Below are 22,742 nucleotides of genomic sequence, written 5' to 3' on the forward strand. Positions count from 1 at the left end.
GCACAAGAAAATGACATACTTTTCACGCCAAAAATCTGATGTTCTTGGAAGCATCAAAGTAATTTGCAGAAGTTTAATCTCTCTCCAAAGATAGACAGTACGACCTGAAAGTGTACTTTACTTTTATCATTTTGTAGGACTAAAACAAGAAGTCCTAACTTTTTGCAAGACTTCAGGTTTGGCTATGGAAAGACTTAAAATTCTTTAGGAAGCTGATCAGCCCAAGCGTATTCAAAGCAATCGAAGACTCAATGCAGCTGCATTCAGGATGATGACAGAAACCTCTGTCAAGAGTGTCAATAGTGAGGTGCAAAATTCCACAGGCATGAAGGTTTGTTCAGCTGGTGGTGTACCTTAACACATGATGCCTTTATCCTGCAACTTCACAACAACAGCAACAATTACTTAACACACCCCCTTTTTTTTTCCCCCATCACCACCAACTGGGGATCAAAACCAAACTAGAGTCCAGTTCGAAACTGGCTTATAAAATCATGGTTTCTTTCTGTATTGCCACTTTCAAAGGCCCTTTTAATTCCCTTCGGTTGTATGGTAATAAATGCCTGGATACCCCACATATGGACAACTACTTCCTTATCTCTGCAAGCAGCCCAAATGGATGTAATATGTAAGTACTTCATGAGATCGTATTATCCATCATGTCATGATGCTGAGGGGATCGGCTGCATGCTCTGGCTGTACAACCCGGCTGCCAAACCCACACGGTGTAGTACAGATCCATTAATGCATGGACTGGAAATGCCTACTCAGATTATGCATGCTGACAACAGACCCGATTCACTGCCTCACAAATCAGATGTCAGCAAATTCTGCCCTGTGCATGTACATTTAGCTCATTCTCCTGAGCTGGTGGCAAGAAAAAACCCTCCCCATGCAGAGTTTTCCTGTTTGAGCAGAACTGTGAGCACATAATACACATCAGGCAGATGAAAACACAGACCCTGCCCCAAGAAATTTACCATTTACTCCAGACAGCACACAGTATTCTTTAACATGTGTTAAAGCTTGCGACTTGAAATCGGAATTAAGCCACAGTCTCTTTACAGAAGTAATTAATACATAAAATAATCTCATACTGCACTGAATCTCTAATAAAAACGTTGTCACTTGCAACATAATGCTTAGCTCGCGCTTAGAGCAAAAAAGCCAGACTACCAGCAACGGTACCTGTACAGCAATGACTTCAGCAGCTATAGAGAGGACAATTGATGAATGAACTTCAGTCTAACACCAGCAGGAAAGAGAATTTTTTTGCTTTAGGAACCAACTGCAGTACAACAGGTAAACCCTAGGGGAGGGCCAAGTCTTGCAGCTGCTGTCACTTCCTAGTTCTGAAGTAGCTTTAAGTGGTCCAGAAACAGCTGCAGAACAAGAAAGGAGAGAAAAATAACAGCACATGGCCACTACTCAAAACGATTACATCATTTACAGCAGGAGCTCTACAAATCTCATCACATTGAATGGATTAGAGTGGGGTTTTTTTTGCCTGAAACTGTTCTGTTAAACATACAATGCAACATCTCATCAGGCTTTTTCCAGCCAGCTCTTGGCCCAGACATCACAGAGTATTTCTACAAAGATATAAGGGTACAAAAAGACATTGCCAAGGACAGGACCTTTCCAAGCTACTGCAAAAGGTGTTGAAAACACCTTGTAAGATAAGACTTCCCACGCAACAGGCAACACACCTCTGTTCTACTGCAGATTAAGAACTAGTGGATTTTGGAGATGCCTTTTACCTGCAGCTGTTGTCTGAGCAACTGCAGGAAAGTACAGGTCTAAAAGAAAACCTGTTTACCACACTGTTTTGTAGTATAATGCACAACTCTGTCTTACTAACATACTAACTCACTTCTTCCTACAATACTTCAGAATCAGATTCACTGAACATTTTCATAATATCCTGCTAATCCACAATGTTTCATTTTTCTTAAATTCTGTATTAACTTCAGCTGTACAGTCTCTGATTGTTTACCAATTCTTGTTTAATAACGTGTAATAAACAAAAACCTAAAATCTAATGTAATTCTTCTATCAGCACAATTGCTAGTAAATTCAAAGACCTTGAACTGTATGTGAAAGACTACATTTCAGGTAAGGTACCAGCAGCAGCTTTCATGTTTCAGTTTGTAAAGTTCCAGATCTACTTTCCACTGGGAGGAAAAGCATAATGTAGATTTCAAAATCTAAAATAGGCTGTTGTTTCCTCAGTGTCCTGAGCATAAAAAAAAAAAAAAAAAAAAAAAAAAAAAAAGCATAACAGTTAAAAATCTTAATAGAAAGAATGAAGTAATTTAAAATTATTTTTTAGGCTTTTTCTGAGCAGCAAATCCATTACACAACCGACACCATAAAAGCAGAACAAAATTTTAATTTGTGATTATTAGTGCTTTCTTGCAACATGTAATAACGGTTATAAGAAAAGGCACAGCTACTGCTAGTTAACTATCGTTCTAAAAAAATTAATTTCAGGCCAGCCTATATATCCTAAGAATGGAGTGTCACAGTGTTTCCAATCCCTGACTCCAAGGACTAGGATGTCAGTAACCAAGCCTAAGGTGAAGCAAAAGGAACACGGCACCTTAAGCAGGGAAAAAAGTGTTGGTGATCAGCACGCCTCCACCGCCCTCACTTCAGAGTTCAGGGTTGTCTTGGCTGCTTTTGACAGATGTCAAGTCAAAATTCAGAACTGAACTCACAGTAAGTGTGGCTGAGCTCAATGTGGAAGTCAGAGAAAGGTGACATAGCAAAGCATTAATTAGCTGTTAGTACAGCAGAAATACAGTTCCTAATTACAAAGGATAACACAGCAAGGGGAGCTCAAATGGATTGTCCTTTTTAGAGGCAAAGCTAAGTTTATTACTTTGGCAATGCAAGTGCCTCTTCATGGACAGCTTCAGCTGCATATGTTAGAATAAATAATTTCTTACGAACAAAATTCACCTCACATTAGTAGTCTAGTATACTTGCTTCTCCCCCAAATGGAAAGGCACCACCTTAATTAATCAATGAGAGATACAGGCTCGTGAGAAGCATTACGGGAAGCCAGATAATACAGCATTAGTAAGAAAGGTGCCATGGTGCTAATAGAAACAAAGATTTTACAGAAAACTTAGTAAACAGCTTTGCAAAATCATGTAAGTAAATCAACCTCGCTAATCTAATCTTTACAGATCAACTGAATACGGCTTCACTGTGTAGCATGACCTCCACTCTGGTGTCCTGAAAATTATGGTGAACTACAGGTGCTCTCTGTTCTATATGCCTTTCAACAAAAGAGCTACAAGAACCTGCAGAGCACAGACGCAGTTCTGGTCTACTGCTAGCGGAGCTGTCTCACCATCACAAAATCATATATGCACACTAAACAGCATCTGTACAAAACACACACAATGGCTATATTGTTTCTTTTCTCTAGGGTTGCAGCAAGTTTTCAGTAGAAATGTACCAACTACCTGAAAAAATAGCATGAAAAGTCACACCAACAGCAGCAGGAATTAAAACACTGTTACTTAGACCTTTTGACAGGTCTTCAACATACAGGCGAAGATCTGTTTACAACACAGCCTTCAACATATAAGTGCGATGTGCACTCAGTCCATTTAGCATCAGAAGTACCTGCAAGTTATAATTCACAAAACATCAAACTGCTTCACTAACATACTTCAGCAATACCATATCATCAGCTTGCACTTGTTTCTAAACGAACTCTTCAAAATAATGCAATAATTTCAAACACGGCAATATGTGACACTTGCAAAGCCACCTCCACAGTCAGTCAGCAGGCTGGGAAACAGTGACACCCACCACAGCTCTGTCTGCTCAGATGGTGTGAGCTCAGTGACATCTGCCCCCACGCTCCATTGACATTATCCTAACATGCATATAATGACACCAAGAAAGATTTGGTGGCTTTTACTTGTATGTTGTCTCAGCACATTTAGCATCATCACACCCAAACTGCTAATTTTTTATCAAACCTCCAAGTAGCCAAAGCAATTTTAGTTTTAACACCTGTGACAGGAAGATTCATTTTCATTTCAGACTATGAGATTATAATGGTGAAGTACACAAAGGAATAAAAGGAGGAAAAAAACCAGTAGAGTTGGATTTAAAAAAAAGAGTGAGAAAAACACAACTGTAGGTTTCAGTATTGTATTATATGAAATGAACAAAAATGTCCCAGATCTTAACAGATACGAGCTGTTAATATGAAAAATAGGAGCATAAAGTATTAGAGCAGTTGTGGTCATAGTCATGCTGATCTAAAGACGTCTGGCAAAGCAGAGGTAATATTTGTTACGAACTAACTCAACAGACATACCTACAGCAAAAAGGAGCCTTCAGCACATGGTCTGAAATTGAACACGTGTGGGTAAGAATAAAATGTAATCTGGGGCTTCAGCAGAGTCCTTACTTCTTCAGGCAATAAGCACAGCCAATGCTCTTTAATTCTCCACCACCACATTTGCCCTGTCTTTTCAAACACTGATTGATTACCCCAATTAAGCAGGTGCACCCGGTCTTGAGAAGTTTCGTTTTCATTAGCTTTATGTAAATTAACTACACTATGCTTCAAAAACAAAACAAACCAAAAAAGTCACATAATTGCAACAGCCCAAAGAGATTTTGAACGCTGGGACTTAAATATCTACTTTCTACCCAAGTTTCACTGAACTAAATGCTGAATACCTTTCGGTCTTTAAAAGTCATGCCTTAGGTCCCCAAATAGCTCAGGATACATGGATTTGGATTTTACAAAACCGGTAACAGCAATGCCAGCTATCAACTTTGTACCTACACAGGCAGCTCCACTTCCCGAAAACTACGTAACTACACTAACCAAATCATTGCCAATATAATAATGCCTTAGGACAGACTGCCCCCAGGAGGCCAAGATGAAATCTCTCCATGGGAAGTAGCACTAACTCGCTCCCCACACACTAACTCTGCAAGCTTTATATACTTCTGTTACCGTAACAGAAAGTCTGCAAAAGCTGTTCCTTGTGATAGCTCCTACTTAGAGCTGTTTGTTTTTTTCAATAAAAACAAACCCACCACCACCACACCAGCATCTTCCGTGTCCTGCTAGAAACTTCTACCGAGGATAACCATAGAACAGTTTGGTTTGGAAGAGACCTTGAAGATCATCTGGTTCCAACTCCCCTGCCGTAGGCAAGGACACCTTCCACCAGAGCAGCTTGCTCAAAATTCCCACTTAGCCCATCAATTGCAATATATGCCTCAGAAGCAGATAAAGACTAACTACAGCAAGTTGTAAGTTACAAACACACTTATAAGAAGCAGAAGTAAGGCTCCAATGACCTACCTAGGAGAAAAGAATAACACAACAAGAGTAGTCCAACATCTTCCCAAACAGCAAGAAAACAGATGCAAAATAATTAACTTGCTAGGCCTACAACATGCTCCAACTAAAGCCCAGAACATGCAAATCACACTACCTATAAAGTTTAAACTAAATCAAATGTAAAGTCAACAGAAGAACAGCTTTAGGTTTCCTAACTTGGCAGTGACAAGGTAGGGCACATATAAATGAGTAAATACTGCAATACACAATCTCCTTTCAGTGAGCATATCCTTTCTGAAGCAGGAACCCAGCTGAGTTAAAATACTAAAGCAATGATTATGGCTAAGTCAGAAAGGGGGCTGCTGTACAAAAGGACTGCATGCTGAGTTAAGTGACAGCTGCAAAAACACAACATGCCTTGATGGTCTCTAGAAATTCTGGGGAGGTGGTGAAAGGCCACACAGGTACAAGTGACATGGGCTGGGGTGGGAGAAAGATCTGGAATAAAACACAGAGTAAGTTGAAGGCCAGATCTGGATAGCAGTCATCTTTAAAGTGCTCCCAAAGCTAGATGATGAGGCAAAGTTCCAATGCATGCCTGAAAACACAGTTGCAGGAAGAGGAGCAGAGATTCTTCAGGAACGGCAGAAATATGGAGTAGTGGGAATTTGTAAAATACTTCATTCTGAACAAAAAAAAACACCAAACACAACCAAAGAAGTAGGAAGATGTTGGCACTTGAAATATTATAGGAGAGTTTTAAGCAACACAGCAGGTGGAGAAACATCAGACGAGTAAGACCACATGCTGTCACTTCCACTAGGAACAGAATTACAGAAACTTTGTATTTCTACTAAGAGAGTGGACCGAAATTTTCAAAATTCAGTTGAGAAACCATGGTAACAATCACACAGTCCTACTCAAGAACACCCACAAGCAAAAAAACCCAGAACTTTTCTATACAGTTTGGCATAAAAGCTAGCAGCACAAGAGGTCTAAAAACGTCTGTTTTTACTCAAGGACAGTGACGTAACAGGCACACTGGAAGACAAATAAGCAAAATACTGGTACAAAATATACAGGAAAGTCATAAAACCAAATATCAATATATAAAACTCAACAAATCACATTGGACTTTCCAGGCCTAATAAGGTAAACTCTGTTGTTAGGCAATATTATCACCCACACAACTAAGACTATGGCAGTAGCTATGACACCCAAGGACTAGAAGGCCAGCAATGTCACTGTAATGAAAGGCAGCACTAACCAGCAGGTTGGATAAATGTCACACTGAAGATGCCAAGATCACTGTTTTCACACATTTTTTTAATGCAGCAAATCAGGGCCACCTAACTTTGGCTGCAATCCCCAGGAGCATACAAGACCTGAGTCAAAATGCTATTTTCAAAGACTGGCTTTGTGATGGTAATTTCTATTTCTGCAAAAATACTGACTGAGTCCAGTACTGTAGAATTCCATAAAAAAGGAGCAACATAAGGAAATACGCTAATGAAACCAAAAAGACAAGTCAAAAGAATTAAGGTGCAAGGTTGATGACAACACTAAGATTGTATGCACTGAACTTCAGTATGATAACTTTAAATACACATGTCTAAACTTTATTTGTGGGGAGGGGGAAGCTGGTATGGATTAAAAGCTACTAGAATTTAAAAGTCAACCTTTGTAAAACCAGCAGTCTAGCTTTAGCAGTCAAAAGGAATCTGTCACTGAATGTAAAATTTACAGACAGATCAGAGTGTAGAGGAACAATTTGCGAAAGTGCATACACACTGAACACCACCTTGGGAACACGAACCGCCCCTGAATAAGGAAAACAGATGATCAAAATAAAGAGTAAAGTGCTCAGGGAAGGGAAGGTCACAGAAAAAAAAATATCTCCAACCTCTGAACAAAAACCTAAATCAGTTTTTGGTACCATGCAGGAACTTTAGCAGAACGTCTACAGGCAACTTGTTGAAGGTTTTGCCCCTCAGAGCAATATGTAAGAAGAGGTTACAAGGAAAGAGTGACAAACAGCTGAGGACTATCACTCCCTAAGTTTTTAAGAAAGCAAATAACTCCAGTGTGAAAGGTCTGGGTTGAAACTGCCTAATTATCAAATGACTGGAAGCTGGCAAAAGTGACAGCAGGCTTTTGGGAATTCAAAGGGTGGAAGGATCACCTGTTTTTTAAGAAGAGGTTCCAGAGGGATCTAGGGAACTACAGACTTATTGCATTTTTCTGTACATAGCGAACTGCCAGAAATTGCTCTAAAGCCATGAAAACAACTGGATAAACATACTGAGAAAAGTCAGAGTTGCTTTGCAAAGGAAAGTCATGTTCAATAAACATTTTAGAGTTTTTCTAAAGACTAAAAAGAGAAGAGAGTATCTGACACATTCCCTTGCCAAAAACCATTAAAGATGATGTGCTGCCAGGAGAAGAAGCTGTCATATCAGTAAGTTGTTTAAAGATAGAAGAGAGAGGGAGTCGTTCTTTCCTAAGAACATGGATTGCCAACAGACCACCACAGGCACCTATGCTGGGGCTAGCAAAGTACAACCGATTTGTGAGGGTTCTGAGACAGCAATTTCTAAAGCCCACTGTATAGTCCTCTAACTCTAAGTAACTCAAATTAATAAAGGGATAAAGGAACTAAACAAAAAAATTGCAGAACTATTTCACTGAGGAAATAGGTGTTAAAACAGCAGACTAAATTCACTGTACATAAATTAGAACAATTGACACTGGGGAAAATACAAAAAACCAGACCTAAATACATATAAAAGGAAATGGATTCCAAGCTGAACATTAATTATTCAGGACTGAGTTGTTCTTACATAGCTTCTGAAAACATAAGTGTAATGGTTAGGAAAAGGCAAAAATATTAGGCAACATTTTTGGCAACAGTATAAAACAAAACATAAATCATCCTGGGGTTTTTTTTAGGTAAGTCCACAGTGAATATTGCAAGCAGTTCTACCTGTTCCTCCCTCCCTGAGAAACTCAAAAAGTAAAGCAAAGGACAACAAAAATTATGTAAAGTCCAAAAGAGCTTTCCAGCAACAATCAACTAAAAGAAATATGACTCTTCAGCCTGAAACAGAAACGACTGAGGCAGGCAGGACACCACAGAGGTCTACAAATTCAGGAGCCCCACCGAGAGAGCACAAGATGGCTGTTGCAATGTCTCATCAAATGTAAGAACCTGCAGGCCTCAACCAGAGCTATCACATGGCAGATTCAAACATACCAATCACAAACTGCTGGAGGTACAACAGTCTTCTAAGGAGGCATCACCACACACCTGACCTGTTACCTACCCTATGCATTCACTGCTTTGCTTTCTGAGACATCCCACCAGGCCAGACAGACAAACACGTCTGACATTGGCCCAGACATCGCAGAGTATTTCTACAAAGATGTAAGAACTTCTTACCCTAGTCTGACAAACAGGTATTACTTCTTAGAGTAGATGTACACAGTAAACACTGACATGGATTATGGTTTTTAACTAGTTTTCAGTTCTAATTTACCATTTTGAAGGGTTGGGGTGGGGTGGGTGGGGAAGCCTTTTTAAAAATTATTTTAAGGCTACCAACACTTCAGACTGGTTCTATAGCAACAGCAGTAATAAAAACATAGGATGTATTTTTTTAAAAAAATATTTAACACATGCTGAGATTCTTTTGAGAATAAAAATATATTCTCACACAAATATAAACTAAAAATGGCACTGTTAATAACTTACTTAACAGTTCCCTTACCCAACAAAACAAGGGATAATAATAATTAGGGACAGAACGCACTAAGAGGGAATTGTTTCTAGCCTCTCTAAGTTTGGCCTCTGGTCAAGATATGTCACACAGGCTTTGCCTGTGAAATACCAAGGACAGGTTATGGGCATTAGTCAAGTTATGGACGTATTACTACCTGACTAGTAAAAATGGGAGTAACTGCTGTCCTTCACCTTCAGCACCCTCGGAAAAAAATTCATCTACTGTTTAACCAATTCCTTCTATCAAAAAGAAATTATTAACTAGCAATTACATTTTCAGTGCAAAGATACATATGACACAACTTTTCCCAGCAAATGCCACCTCTCTACAAAGATATAACAGTAAGGACTCCTGAAAGGACTACCTTTAGCAGTATTTTATATTCCAAAGTGAGTTACACAACCAACTGTAAAATCCCCTGAATATACAACCATTCCTTGGATTATTTCTCAATACATACCTGCCAGAAGCTTGAACACGCACTGTTTTCTGGCACAAAGATAAAATCTCTCAGCTGCACAAACGAAGAAAATCTCAGACTTTATAAAGACTCAAAGTTATCATCGGTGAGATCTCCTTTCTGTACTTTGGTTTGTGCCAAGATGGGAAGTAATTTCAGAAGCTGAATCAACATCTGGATCATGATGCAATGAATGCTTGATCTAAGAAGTGAAGGTTCCAAACCACATCCACGGTTTCCTTCAGAGATGATAAAAAACATCAATTACCCAAAATTACTTGATCTCAACAGAAAGGCCTGAGGTCAAACTTTTGGTAATTTTTCAGCAAGAGAGGAAAACTCAGGATCATTCACAGCTGAACAATTACTCTGCTTCAAAAGCTGCTTTGAATAAAATAAATGACTATTTTATTGACTATACATACATATTAAAGAGTATCATAACAGTTGAACTAAGCGTTCAAGAAGATGTAGTGCAAAATACCTTGACTTCACACTCTGGAAGTGCTGAAGTGTTTTCTGAACAAATGCTGAGTCAGTGAAAAGTCTTTTATGCAGCAATGTCTGCAACTGTACCGTTCACTGGTGTATATGCAGCTCAAACTCAGAATACAGAGTCAGCAACTCCAGTGACCACAGTCTTTCAGTGTATACACGCAAGTGCTACTGGATTAAATGAGTGCCGTACATACAATCAAGAACAGAACTGAGCAGGTTTTGTCTTTACAAAAACACACTGCATATAATTAAACCTCCTAAAGGCAATTCAGCTGTGCTGAAGGTCTAGAAGCTCTGAGCTTTGTAGGTGCTAGCTACAAACAAAAAAAACCCAAAAGGAAACTCCTTGCCACTTTGTAGGGACTAACTGATAAGAATAAAAAATTGTGCAGTTCATAGTCTTTGCCCTACATGAAAAACTTGATGCAATCATACCTGCCAACCAATAAACATGCCTCCGCACTTTATTAGCCTTGTGTAACATGGTATTTAGAAAAAAACTCCACTCTATCCCTGATTGGAAAACATGACTTTATAAAAAAATCATGCATTAAAAACGTATCAGCATGTTATTTAAAGCTACACCATACCAAAACTAGATCTTTTTCAAATTGTTATATATACAGACTTTGTAATACCAAATGGACCCTTTCAGTAGCTAAACATACACACTGGACTTTACCACCGCTGAATTTCTCCTCTGACTAATTAATATCAAGTCAATTACATACATCAATCTTCAACTGATTTCCACCCCTCCATTAATTAGCATATATTTATGTATTACCATCATGACAGTAAAGCAGGTACTTATTCAAGGTACTAGTTAAGTCAGAAGCTGCAAGCGTCCATCCACAACTAGCATACTCCTGTTACATAAGGGGACTCCAGAAGAAAGACAACAGCTTGCAGAACTTCACAAGGCTCTCCAAATCTTCCAAGAAGCATTGCTTTCTTCAGCTGATCTTCCAAATCAGCAGTCATCCCTGTGTGAGTAAAGCCTAAGAGAGGAGAGATATTTGAAGAGTTACCTAATCTTCAACTATATTTCCCTAGTGGATTTTCCCTGAAATCCTCCAAAGTGAAATCTACTACTAGGATTCCACATCAGCTACCATTTTTCGAAGTCTCAGAAGTCAATCTGCATCGTTTTATGGCTAAGACCAATTTTTTACGTAACCAATATAACGTCTTCTAGTTTTGAAAGCACTGATGTAATAATCAAAATGCAGAGATCTATGGAAGTCCGTCAAAAAAAAAGATAACTAAAAATGGGTCCCCAAATCATATTTAGTATCACTTTTCTGAAAGACAAAATACACACATTTCACCAAAACATTGTCAATGAAAACACAAGTACAAAATCTCTGGCAAGAAACCCCTACAGCTTGCAAGTGTTTCCATTATATTTTAGAACTTATGACAACACTTACGTAATTTCTATTACAGCACTCATTTGAAGATAATATTTCTTGACATTTTTGAAGGACATTTCTTTAACATTTTCAGTTATCTGGGATTCAGTTTTCCTACCGCTCTTCACATAAACTGCAGTTTCATGAACAGCTGATCTTATCTGCTTTCTAGGTACCACCAAGAGCGAAAGTCTCAGTTTTGCTTTCTACTGTACCACTCTGCCCCTTTTATGATGGCTCTGGACCCTTCTGTGAGCTGCTCAATTCACTAAACAATAAAAAAGTATTTTTCCTGCCTAGTTCACAAGGTGAACTGGTTCACGTAGAGGTCTGAAAGGCATCAGAGCTAGCACAAGGTGAGCAGCAGAGTACACAGTTGTGAGTGGGAAAAGTCAGAAAAGACAGAAGGGATTTTTCCCTCAGGGCAGTTGTTTGCTTGGACTAGATCAACTTGTGAAATCACAGCCTTGTCCTCACCGAACTTTCTTTCCAGACTCTCTCCTTTTACTACAGGGATGCTTTCATGCCAGCTTCTTGTGGTCTTTCATGTTTTTCTAATAACAAAGAAGCATCCTCTAGTAGGAGACAAGGGTCTAATTAGTTCTAATACTTCCATCTGCAAGGGCAGCAGGTTTTGAAGGAGCAACAAAGAAAAAACCACAAAACCTTTATTCTGTAATAATGGACAGAGGAACAGGTAGACACACTCTTCCAAATTTCTCAGTGTTGCCTTAAGAAGACTGAAGGTTTTGTAAAAGAATGTATTACACTTTACATTGAAAAAAAAAAAAAAAAAAAAAAAAAAAAGAGATTTAAAGCATTTACTTACAAAGGTTGAAGAAAATAATAGACATTTGTCTCAAGTTACATTCAGAGTACAGCAAATATCCAATGCTCTTGATGAGCACGTACTGCAACAGTCGAGGATCTAGCAATTTTGCCAAAACTAACCTGGAGCAACCATGTTGACTCAAATTTGCTTTTTTGCTACTTTTTTAGCAAGAAAGCGTGAAAGTCCAACTAATCCTGCTTTGTTAGCACTATATACACTTTTACCAGAGTTGCCTTTAAGTCCTACAATACTTCCTAAAATAAAGAAACATCAAAGAGAAGAAAAGATTAAATGCCTAATTTGAAACCTCGTACTAGCTTTGTAATTTTAAATGTGGAATGGAAAATGAGATTACATGAACAGGAATTAGAAGTATATTTATTACTAATTGTACTTTATAGCCTAATGTTGGGATAAGCAAATCCCTCAATTATCTGCAATTTTTGTGGAATCCATATAATTATGTTGATCAGCAGGCAGCAGGAGAGTAAAATGAAAAGCTTTCTAAAAACATATGCTCCCACAGAAAAAAACAAAACAACCCCAAAAAAAACAACAAGCCAACTGTACCTATTTGATTCTTAGTAACTAGCAGTTAGTAGATTTAGCTACTGAAAGAGCTGATGAAGAACGGTAAAATCATTTTTTCAATAAAATATAAACTCTGAGGTGTTTATTAGTGAAACAAGCTGGGTTTACATTTAGAAGTTGCTGAAATTACACAAAAGAATAAGCATTCATAAAGAAACGCTAAATATAGAATGTCTAAATACAAAGAAATTTAATCATAACAAGTAACATTTTAATACCTTACACCTGCTAATGCTTTCTAGAAAACTAGTACATTGAATTCCACTGGATTAGACAAGCAACTTACCTGTATTGACAATAGCACCTCCCCCTGGGTGTTGAATCATGTTTTTTACAGCAGATTTGCATGTCAACATTGTTCCCAAAAGGTTAGTGTGAATCTGGGCTATATCTTCAGTCTTGGTTCTCAGTAACAAACCATCCCTAACAAACAGACAAAAATCCCCAAAAGAACTCACTGAACAACCCCAGTGACCATATGTACTCCTAATAAAATGTGAGCGATGAATGGGATATTAATGGGGATTTATATGGTTCTATACATTATAGCATTCAAAATGATGACATTGCAAGGATGACACAGAGCAAGAAAAAAGTTAGTTATACCTCTGACAACAAAGCCTCCTTTGCAGAGAGGTATCAAACACTGTTTTGTATCACTTCAGGGGGGAAAAGTGAAAGAAAGAGGAGTAGAGGGGAAACTCATAAACTTGAAATGATGAAACTACAGTGAAAGCTGTATCATCTGTTAGAATTCTACTGTCATCAGGAACAAAATATCAGTGAGTGCTTAATACTGGTTTCAGATGCACTCATTAATAATACTCTTACTAAATGCAAAGGCCCTTAGCACCTTACAATAAGATGCTGTCATCTAGAATTACATATAATTATGTAACAAATAACTAACCTGTTAATCCCAGCTGCATTAACCAAATAGTCAACAAGACCTAACTTCCTTTGCATCTCCTCAAATCCTTGTTTGCTGGATACATCACAGCTAAGTGTCAGGTGTCCTCCTGTATTAAATAAAGGCATGTCATAATCATAGTGAAAGATGGTACACCATTCATAAACATTCTTCAGAATTTATAACTCAATTTTAAAAACAGATGTTGAACTAGTTATAAATTGAGGAACCCGTTTAATCTCCAGAGAATTAAATAAGAACAATTTTCAAGTATAGTATTGATGTATTAGTTATGTCACAATTTCTTGTTTTATATTTTTGGCCTTTTGAAATCAGAAGTTCAGCATGAGCAGGCTCATGCCTCATGGGCAGGCTGGTCTCAGTTCTGGCATGGTCAGGAGCCAAGGATGACTCAGTTCATACCGCTTCCTTGTGACCTTGAACAATTCCCTTCATCTTACAATTCATATCTTGCAGATAGAATAGGTAACACAACTTTCCAAAAGAATCTTGTGAAAACAAAACTGTACCGATACAGCTTTTCTTTCAAATTTCTCAGCCTTTATTTTCATTTTCATGTAGTTAAACAACGTTTATTTAAAAATAAAAAAATAGTTTATTTAATGACTTACCACTTTTACAGGTTACTTAAGCACAGGACAGTGAAGAAATAACCACAATGCGGCACACTTACCACCAAGATTACGTGCAGTGGTTTGGGCTACTTCCAGATTTCCAGCAATAATCGCCAGGTGGCAGCCTTTCTGTGCCAGTAATACCGCAACACCTTTTCCTACTCCTCGTGATCCTCCAAAAATGGCGCAAACCTTGCCCATCTGCAAAAATAATTCTCAAATTGCAAATACACCATGAATTTTCAGGTCTAGTATAGCAAGACAGTAACCACTGTTCTTGTCAACATCGCGGACCTTATTATTGTGTAGCATTTCATTTTGCAATACCAGATTACAGAGTTACTGATTTATTTTGTATACACCAAAAAAAAAATAATACTTCCACTGTTAGACACCACTTCTACAAATGCAAGTTAGTTCTTCATGGTTTCTGAACTAGCAAAAATTATGTATGTAATCTAGCATTTCAATACTAGTGTTATGAAAACAGTTCAGTCGATGAAATATGTGATTTATATATAAAAAGGCCATAATTTATCATTCAGCTCTTTATTCAAAGCCAATGGTAGTATTTGTAATTACATTGTTCTTACAAGCGCTATTCTTGTACTACAGTTATTTAGCCTCAAGGTCTCACTCCATCCTAAGTATCTGTGTTGAACAACCACATTGCAAACATCAGCGAGCATGATTTGATACTATTTTATTTACAATGTTTTCATACTAAGTTACACTGTATAATACTATGCTTTACCACTAGCCCTAGCTTTTTTTGTTTCTGCCTTTGAAGAAAAAAAAAAAAAAAAAAAAAAAAAAGAAGGCTTTTGAAACATTCAATTATTCTGAAGTAGCTAACTTACATGTTTAGGAAGGACAGTAAGAAGAAAATACTTCTGTAGAACAATTTTTTTATTCTGCAACCTCTAGAAACCAATCAGCTGTTTTGGGATTTCCTGAGGAGCCAGAGGCAGAATCCAAGCTAATAGTAATGAACTTCTTTTGCATACATTTAAATAAATCCTTTTTGAACCCAATTATACTGTCTCCATAACATCCTGAGGCAATGAGTTTTATTATTTGTGGAAAAGTACTTCCTTTTGCTCTTAATTTGCTTTCTGATTAGATAATACTATGCATTTGTCCTCACACCTTCCCCTTACTGCCCCCTTACTCTTCTGTATCTTACGCTTTCTGCTATATCCTCTTTCAGGTCTATTTAGTTACTCATATACATATGGAAGCCATTCTGTATCCCACTAAAAACTGTCCAAGCTCTTAATCTTACCACCTTACCCTTTGCCTTACTTAGGTGTATAATGCCCTTTTTGATGTGTGATAACCAGAAAAGTGCAGCGTTAAGCATACAAAGACACCATCATCTCCGGCATAATGATTTTGGTTTTCTGCAACAGGGCCTGAAAGAGCAGGAAGTCCTTGACTGTAACAAAGTAAGCACGAGTGCTTGGAATCAGCCCACACATCTGCTTCCACTGTCAAGCTGCCATCAGCTTCCCAGGCACAGGAAGAGGATCTTGCATCTCAGGTGTCAGCCCTTTGTGAAAGGTGACCTGCATGAAGACAATTCCTTGGTGATAAAAATGGGGAGCACTGGCTCACCAGAAAGACCAATCTTTTGGGTGGTTTTCAGGTAGCTGGAAGAGATGAATCAAGAGGTCTTGCACACCAGTAACTACAGCTCTTACTGTCCTAGCAGACTAAAAGCACAGCCAACCAACCAGTATTTTGTTGGCAATTTTTTCTTTTTGTTAGAAGCAAAACCTCAGTCTGCCTTCTCCATCATGACTGATGTCTTCTTTTACAGAGTTACCGCAACAACTCTTGCAATTTCTTGCCTTCTTGTTGCAGCAATGTCATACTGGAATATCCTCCTTCCTATTATGTTCTTACCAGCACTGAGTATGCCTACTGTCTTATTTTTGTTTGAAATGTGGAATAATATAATTGGGAAGGACCTCTGTAAGTTATCTTGTCCTCCACCCCTCAGCAATGTCAAGTGATCCATCTTACACTGTCTATAAATACTATCAGACCTGTGTGTATTTTCCAAATAATTCTAAACACTCTTAGCTACACAGGTCCCAAAAAGCTGCCTGTGGTGAGAGAACTTCTTTGAAATGTATCACTGTACCCTCCCCAGTCTGAAAAGGGAAAAAACTGTAGCAATTCTACTGCTCTTAGAAAAAAACTGCAAAGGACCTTGTTTGTTAACCACGTAAGAGAGAGAGCATAAGGCATCGTTCCAATGCAGCAGCAATATGTAATTTGTATTTTAACACAACAGAGCCATACTCTTTGGAGTTGTTACTTGGGAGGAAAAAAACTCGCAATAGGAGTAATAAGCCTGTATTCCCTGGTCAATCAAAGCTAGGGAAAAACCAAGTACCTTTTCAGCAACAGGCTCTCCCAAATGTGATGAGCCTGGGAGAGCCACCTTTGTCCTCCACGGCCCTTCGATTCTTTCACACCAAACGAAGTCCCCGTGACCCTCAGGCCCCGCAGCAGCAGACGCCTCAGGCCGCAGGGCTCCGAGCCCACTGCCAAGAGAACGCCCCGCGACAACCGCCGGCCGGTGGCCCGCAGCCCGCCCACGGCCCGCGCTGCCCCCCGCACCGGCCCTCGGGCACAGACAGCCCGCTCCCCCTCACGGCAAACCTTTTCTCGCTCCCCCCCGCTTTTTTCGGGCTCCCGCCAACCTCCTCCGACCCGGGCCGGCACTCGCGAAGCCCCTCCCGGCTGAGGGCGGCCCCCCCGCCGCCTGACGGCCGCAAACCGCCTCCGCCACACCCGCCGCCAGGGGGCGACAGTGCAGGGAGGTGGGGCAGGCTGTGGCGGCAGTGCGCCCCGGCACGGCTCCCGCCCCGGGCCCGCCAGTCGGACTCACGGCAGCGAGCGGGGCGCGGTGGCGGCTGGGAGCCTGCCCGCCGCGGGGCACGGCCAGACGCGTGTCGTCTTCATATTTTTTCATATGTTTGTAGAAGGAACATACAGACCTGAATATCATCTTTAAAATTTTGTGTTTCTGGTTAGAGATATCATAATATTGCTACATAAATATATAAGTAATAAAAAACCACAGCATTTTTCCATGAAAAGAAAAAAAATCAAAACCAAGCAGTTGCTCACTTTTCCTTTAAGTTCATCTACTCAGCTCAAACATGGACATATTTCCTACCTCCAGGACTTACTCAAATTTTGAAAAGATGTCAGCATTCTGGAATAAAGACACCACTGACATATTTTTATGGTCATGGAAGCTCTGAAATGTAAATCTCCACTTAAAAGTATCTTTTGAAGTTACATCAGAGTTCATTTACAGTCAATTGATGAGAAAAGGACCTCTTATCGAGAGTGTGAAAATATTGACTGGAAGTATTTGTAAGTAATAGAACAGTTCTGAAGCGTGCAATTACTGTATGTTTTAAGATTTTCACAAATTTAAATAGAATAAGCATTTAGGAAGTAAGATTGCCATTCTTCATTACCTGAATCAACTGATTTACAATGTAAGAGCTTGCTAGTCTTACTATATTTGAAGACAGGAGGTATGTTTAAATCACGCATTACAGAAGCTTAATTTGTTTCTTAGGAGAACTCTGGAGGACTTACTCAGTCAAGCAGAAACTCTTGTTGTTTTTTTGGTTTTCCCCGAGTCTTTAGGTTGCGTATGCTCTCCCCTTCTTGGTCAGGAAACACTGTATCTTCATCTCTAAGACAGAGGCTGCTCAGGCTTGACAGCGATAACCTACTCATCTTGCCCTTGAATACTTCAGGAAGTTCAGGGAGAATGAGCATCCTTCACACTTACTGGGCTTTCTTAGGGACCACGTAACAGTTAAAGCAAGCAACATGAAATTTAATAAATAATTAAATAGTCTCACTTCCGTTGCAGAGATCAATGAAAAAATAAAAATAAGTAATAAAACAAAAGGCTACCTGAGAAGTCCTGCCAACATTTTGTCATCACTGATACTTCTTTAGGTTTCTACACACGCACACAAAGTACTTCTCTTGTCAACTGTTTCCTCCTTGTCTCTTCTCTCACTTCTAAAATGACTGCAAAAAAAAAGAAAATCCTCATTTTTTTCACTCCAGATCTTGGCCTCATGTTAAGTAAACGTTATTGGCCCAAAAGTAAATGTTATTTACAAAAACATACTGCAGCAGACATCACATTGTCTTCCGTTCAGTTCCCTGATACTACTGACATAACGTCACAGTATCATTTGTGAACTGTTTTAAGAACCAGTAACGTGACTATAAAACTATCAAAACTGGTATCTACGACCCCTTTCCTCATCTGCTAAATGAAATAGATTTTTACTCAAGCTGCTAAAAAAAACATAATCACTACAGAAATGTGAACCGTCACGAAGCATTAGTAACTGAGCATTATGCTGTAGAAATAGTTTCTATTTCCTGAATTGTAGCCAAAGCAATCTAGCATTCGGTTGTCTGTCTGCAACAATCTCTCTAACCTGAGGAGAGGTGACCACAAACCACACCTTTCAAGCCCAGAGCCTTCAGGAACAGTTGCCAACCTAGAATATACAGATGGAAATCGATGGAGCAGCACAGAGCAAGGTCTGATCTGATGCAACAAATATTTTCTAAACCTCTAAAACCTGGCATGTAAGGAACAGTACATAAAAAAGCAAAGTCATAAAATCCCGTTAGATAAGTCATACTCCAGAAAATCCCTATGCTGCTTTCGCCTCTTATCCCCAGCTAAAGAGAATCATAGAATCACATTCATGCTTTGAAAGAAAGCTCAGACTACAGCTTTTGTACCTAAACAGGTTTAGTGGAAGGTTAACGTAAGGTCTGTGCCTCCAACACCACCATTACACTAATGATTGCCTTGATGGTGAGCACGTTTTTGGGTCAGATGGCCATTCTGACCTTGGGGAAATGGTTCCTTTCTTCTGTACTCCTTCCAGGTGCCACACGGACCAGACTCACAGTAGAGAAAAACATTCTAAACCTATCAATAAGCGCATTTCAAAGTGGGGCGCGTTTCCATTTTAAACACCCTCCTGTGTTCTCTGAGCACAGATTCATATCTGTCTAAGGGTGATACTCTGTACCATGCTCCAAATAATCACCCTTTTCAGGTGTGGAGGGTGGGGGAAGTCTTGAAATGCCTTTCCAGACATACTACAGGGAAGCTATCTGCATGCTCCGTTTCAAATGACTTCCACAGACTGACACAAACTCCAGAAACAGAGGCTTTCAATTAGAGCAAGCACAACCGAGACCGCTCTAATAAGCTACTTGATCGCAAACACTTAAAAACCTATCCTACTTATGGTTGGCCATCAGTGAGGAACGACTACTTGTGTGTATCAAGAGCTTCTGGCACACTGTCAATGAAGACCTTAGGAGCAGTTGAGGATGCTCTTGCCTGCGTAGAAGTCTCCAGCAGCATACGTAGAGTGACCAGAACAACCTCAACAGCCCAGATACCCCGCTTCGTGCTTCAGGATCTAGATGTATTCACCAATCACATTTAAAGAGCTGTTAGGAGTGCACGAGTACCCGCCATAAACCAAAACTAGAAGCAATCTCTGAATTCCTCTCATGCCGAGTCGACCTGGAAACACTGAAGCCCACTGCTGGGATCCAGGCACGGCCCCAGCTATTAACCATTCTCTGGTACAGGGCCAATTTGCATTCATAACTTGCTCAGGATCACCAACAACTGGGCATTTCTTTGGGTTCACACTTACTTGATATAAATAGCCCATGACTGTGCTACCAGTTGTCTCCTACACCCGTACCTAGAGATGACTGAAAAAAAGCCACACGTCACAGATGTGTCCCACAGGTCTCTCTCCAAGGGAGCTCTCACTCAGCTGATTGCAAGGCTCTCCGTTTCACTCTGCCCTTGGGACTAGAACAGAGGCTGAAATACTTCCCAGTGTGTTTGTACTTAAATGCTATCTACTTCCAGATCTCCAGAAGGAGATTTCACCTCCTTGACAACACCTTGGAGTTTAATTAAGATCAGTAGTAAATGATATAGCTTGTTGCAGTTATTTTACAGAAGGCAGGTTGAAAAAGTTTGAGAAAACCCCATAGAAATTAAAAAGCAGTTTGTTTCTTGTTTTGGTTGTCTTGTTTTGACAGTACCTCCAGCATTTGCAGGTCTAATTTCTCTTTCAAGCTAGAGGCATGAAGCAAAATGCCAGAGAAAAATATTTTGTCCAGCCTCAGCTAGTAATTTTGAGGTAATTACAGTACTGAGTTTTCCAATTACAGCCTGAAGTTTTCCAGATAATTAGAGGTTTAGGTTAGCTGCCTTTCTTTACTAAGTATTTCAATTCAACTCGCCTCTGTTAAAATAACCCCCCAAACCACACAGAGAATGACATTCCCTGGGTTACAGTAAACAGATTTTTGTCATACAGCAGAATACACCTATAGCTTTGCTAGAGATCTAGGTACAGAAACTAATCTACTTATTCTGAGTTAGAGAAGGGCTCTGTATGATAAAGCACGGCACTGAAGTACTTCTGAGGCCACAGAAATCAGTTATTCTATTTATTTATTTTGGAATATTACACCAGCACCAGAGAGGCAGTCACAGTTCATCTTACCAGATGCTTCTACGTTAACAACTAGTGTAGTGCACAGAGAGAATGGCCAAGGTTAATTTTGTTGTGATGTGTTACAGTTCTAGGCTCTACCGCATCGCTGTTAACCAGCAGTCAAGTTTGCATCATCTGCTAGTTTTAGTTTGCAGACACTAGCGCAGACAGAGCAGCCGCTGGGGAGCCTGGCACCCTCTTCCACTCAGGACACACTGAATGGGATCCCAAACCAGGATTTCACACTTTGTTTCAAACGGAGCACCCCACTGATGCACTTGAGTGCATGCTGCGTGAATCCGGGTACAAAGACCAGGCAGCTTGGTTCCCAAAGAGATCCTTTCCAAAGTGCTGAACCATTCAAGTACGCGCTCATTGTCCTCGCTAGCAAGTCAATGTTTAATGTCATTCCAGAGTGAAATTAATGGTGTGAGCAGAACTTTAACTTCTGGTCTCCACCCCAGTATTTTCATTTTCCATGACTTGCATATAGCAAGGATCCTATGCATCTGTTATGCATACAGTTGTAACTAACCTACATATGCAAACTTTAGCAAGGTATCAAAGCAGAGCAACAGGAAGCATATGCACAGATCAGGGTAGAACTAATAACCAATCTTTTTATTTCATACAGTACCATTCCTCCAGACAACATCCCTTGGTCAACCAAAGTGAAATACCCTGTCAGGTTTTGAGATCTTTCCAATAAATACTTTAAATAGAACTGAAATAAGCACCTACAACTACAAATATTTTGTGTGGGTTTTTTTAAAAAATTACAGTATTTCAAATATTTCAGTTATTCAGGACTTAGAAAAAAGTGATCCAGTTAAACAGACACAAATTTGCAGACTGCTTCAGACTACTTAAACATACTCCCCCCCCAGAATATCTGCTAAAAATGTCACTTTGACCTGCTTGAGAATAACATTAAAAAGCGTATGCCTCACATGCATCAACTATATATACTCCTGAAGAGAAGGAATCAAGTCAGTAATTTTAGAAATCCAATCATATATTATAAATAAATAACAAATACCAGCAAACTTTAGCAACTGCTCTTTGGATATCCAACCTGAACACCGAGAAGACCACAAAAATAAAAGTATCTTAACCATTAACAATGGTAAACCCCACACTTTAGCCATTAATTCTGGAGCCCTACGTAGCACTTTTGTATAGCACTTAGAGCCAGGAATATGGCTTGAAGGATTGAGTTTTGCACTTTGACAAAATACCAAACTCCCTACCAAAGTATCACCACCATAGCCAGTAGAGGAGGCTAAAAAAAACGCAGCAGTGCAGCAGCTACCTAGTTCTCAGTCTCTTTTTAACAAATTAAGAGCCCAGTGCTGCACCACTGATTTAACAAACACCTTCATCTCTTACGTTAATAGCATCTTTTCAGCTCTGAAGAAACAATAATATATTATGGATTCACAATCAAGAAATGCATTGTGACTGCAAATTCTGTTTCATATATCCCTCTGTATGTAATTAAGAATTAAATTCCTTGCGCTGTATTTGAGCTATAAGCAACCCTCTGAGGGGTTTTAAATGAGCTTTAATGATTGTTCCACATGAGGATTTTGAATACTAACATTATCAATAAAAACAGGTCTATAAAATATGCCAGCTCCAGAGATCTGTTTCTCATAATATAATGTGATTGGTATCAATGTGAA

At 39.4% G+C, this 22,742-nt stretch overlaps 1 protein-coding gene across 1 annotated transcript; it reads right to left on the minus strand.

The window, feature by feature from the left end:
* Positions 1–1,249: 1,249 nt before the first annotated feature.
* Positions 1,250–21,935, minus strand: LOC308070011 (3-oxoacyl-[acyl-carrier-protein] reductase-like). The gene is given in 6 exon segments (XM_080403247.1): positions 1,250–10,933; positions 10,936–11,067; positions 13,191–13,327; positions 13,815–13,923; positions 14,509–14,650; positions 17,123–21,935. Coding segments are annotated over 5 exon segments (561 nt in total). The 5' UTR covers positions 17,123–21,935; the 3' UTR covers positions 1,250–10,892.
* Between the last annotated feature and the right edge of the window lie 807 nt (positions 21,936–22,742).

This window comes from Falco punctatus (assembly GCF_963210335.1).
Source record: "Falco punctatus genome assembly, chromosome: 1".
NCBI lineage: Eukaryota > Metazoa > Chordata > Aves > Falconiformes > Falconidae > Falco > Falco punctatus.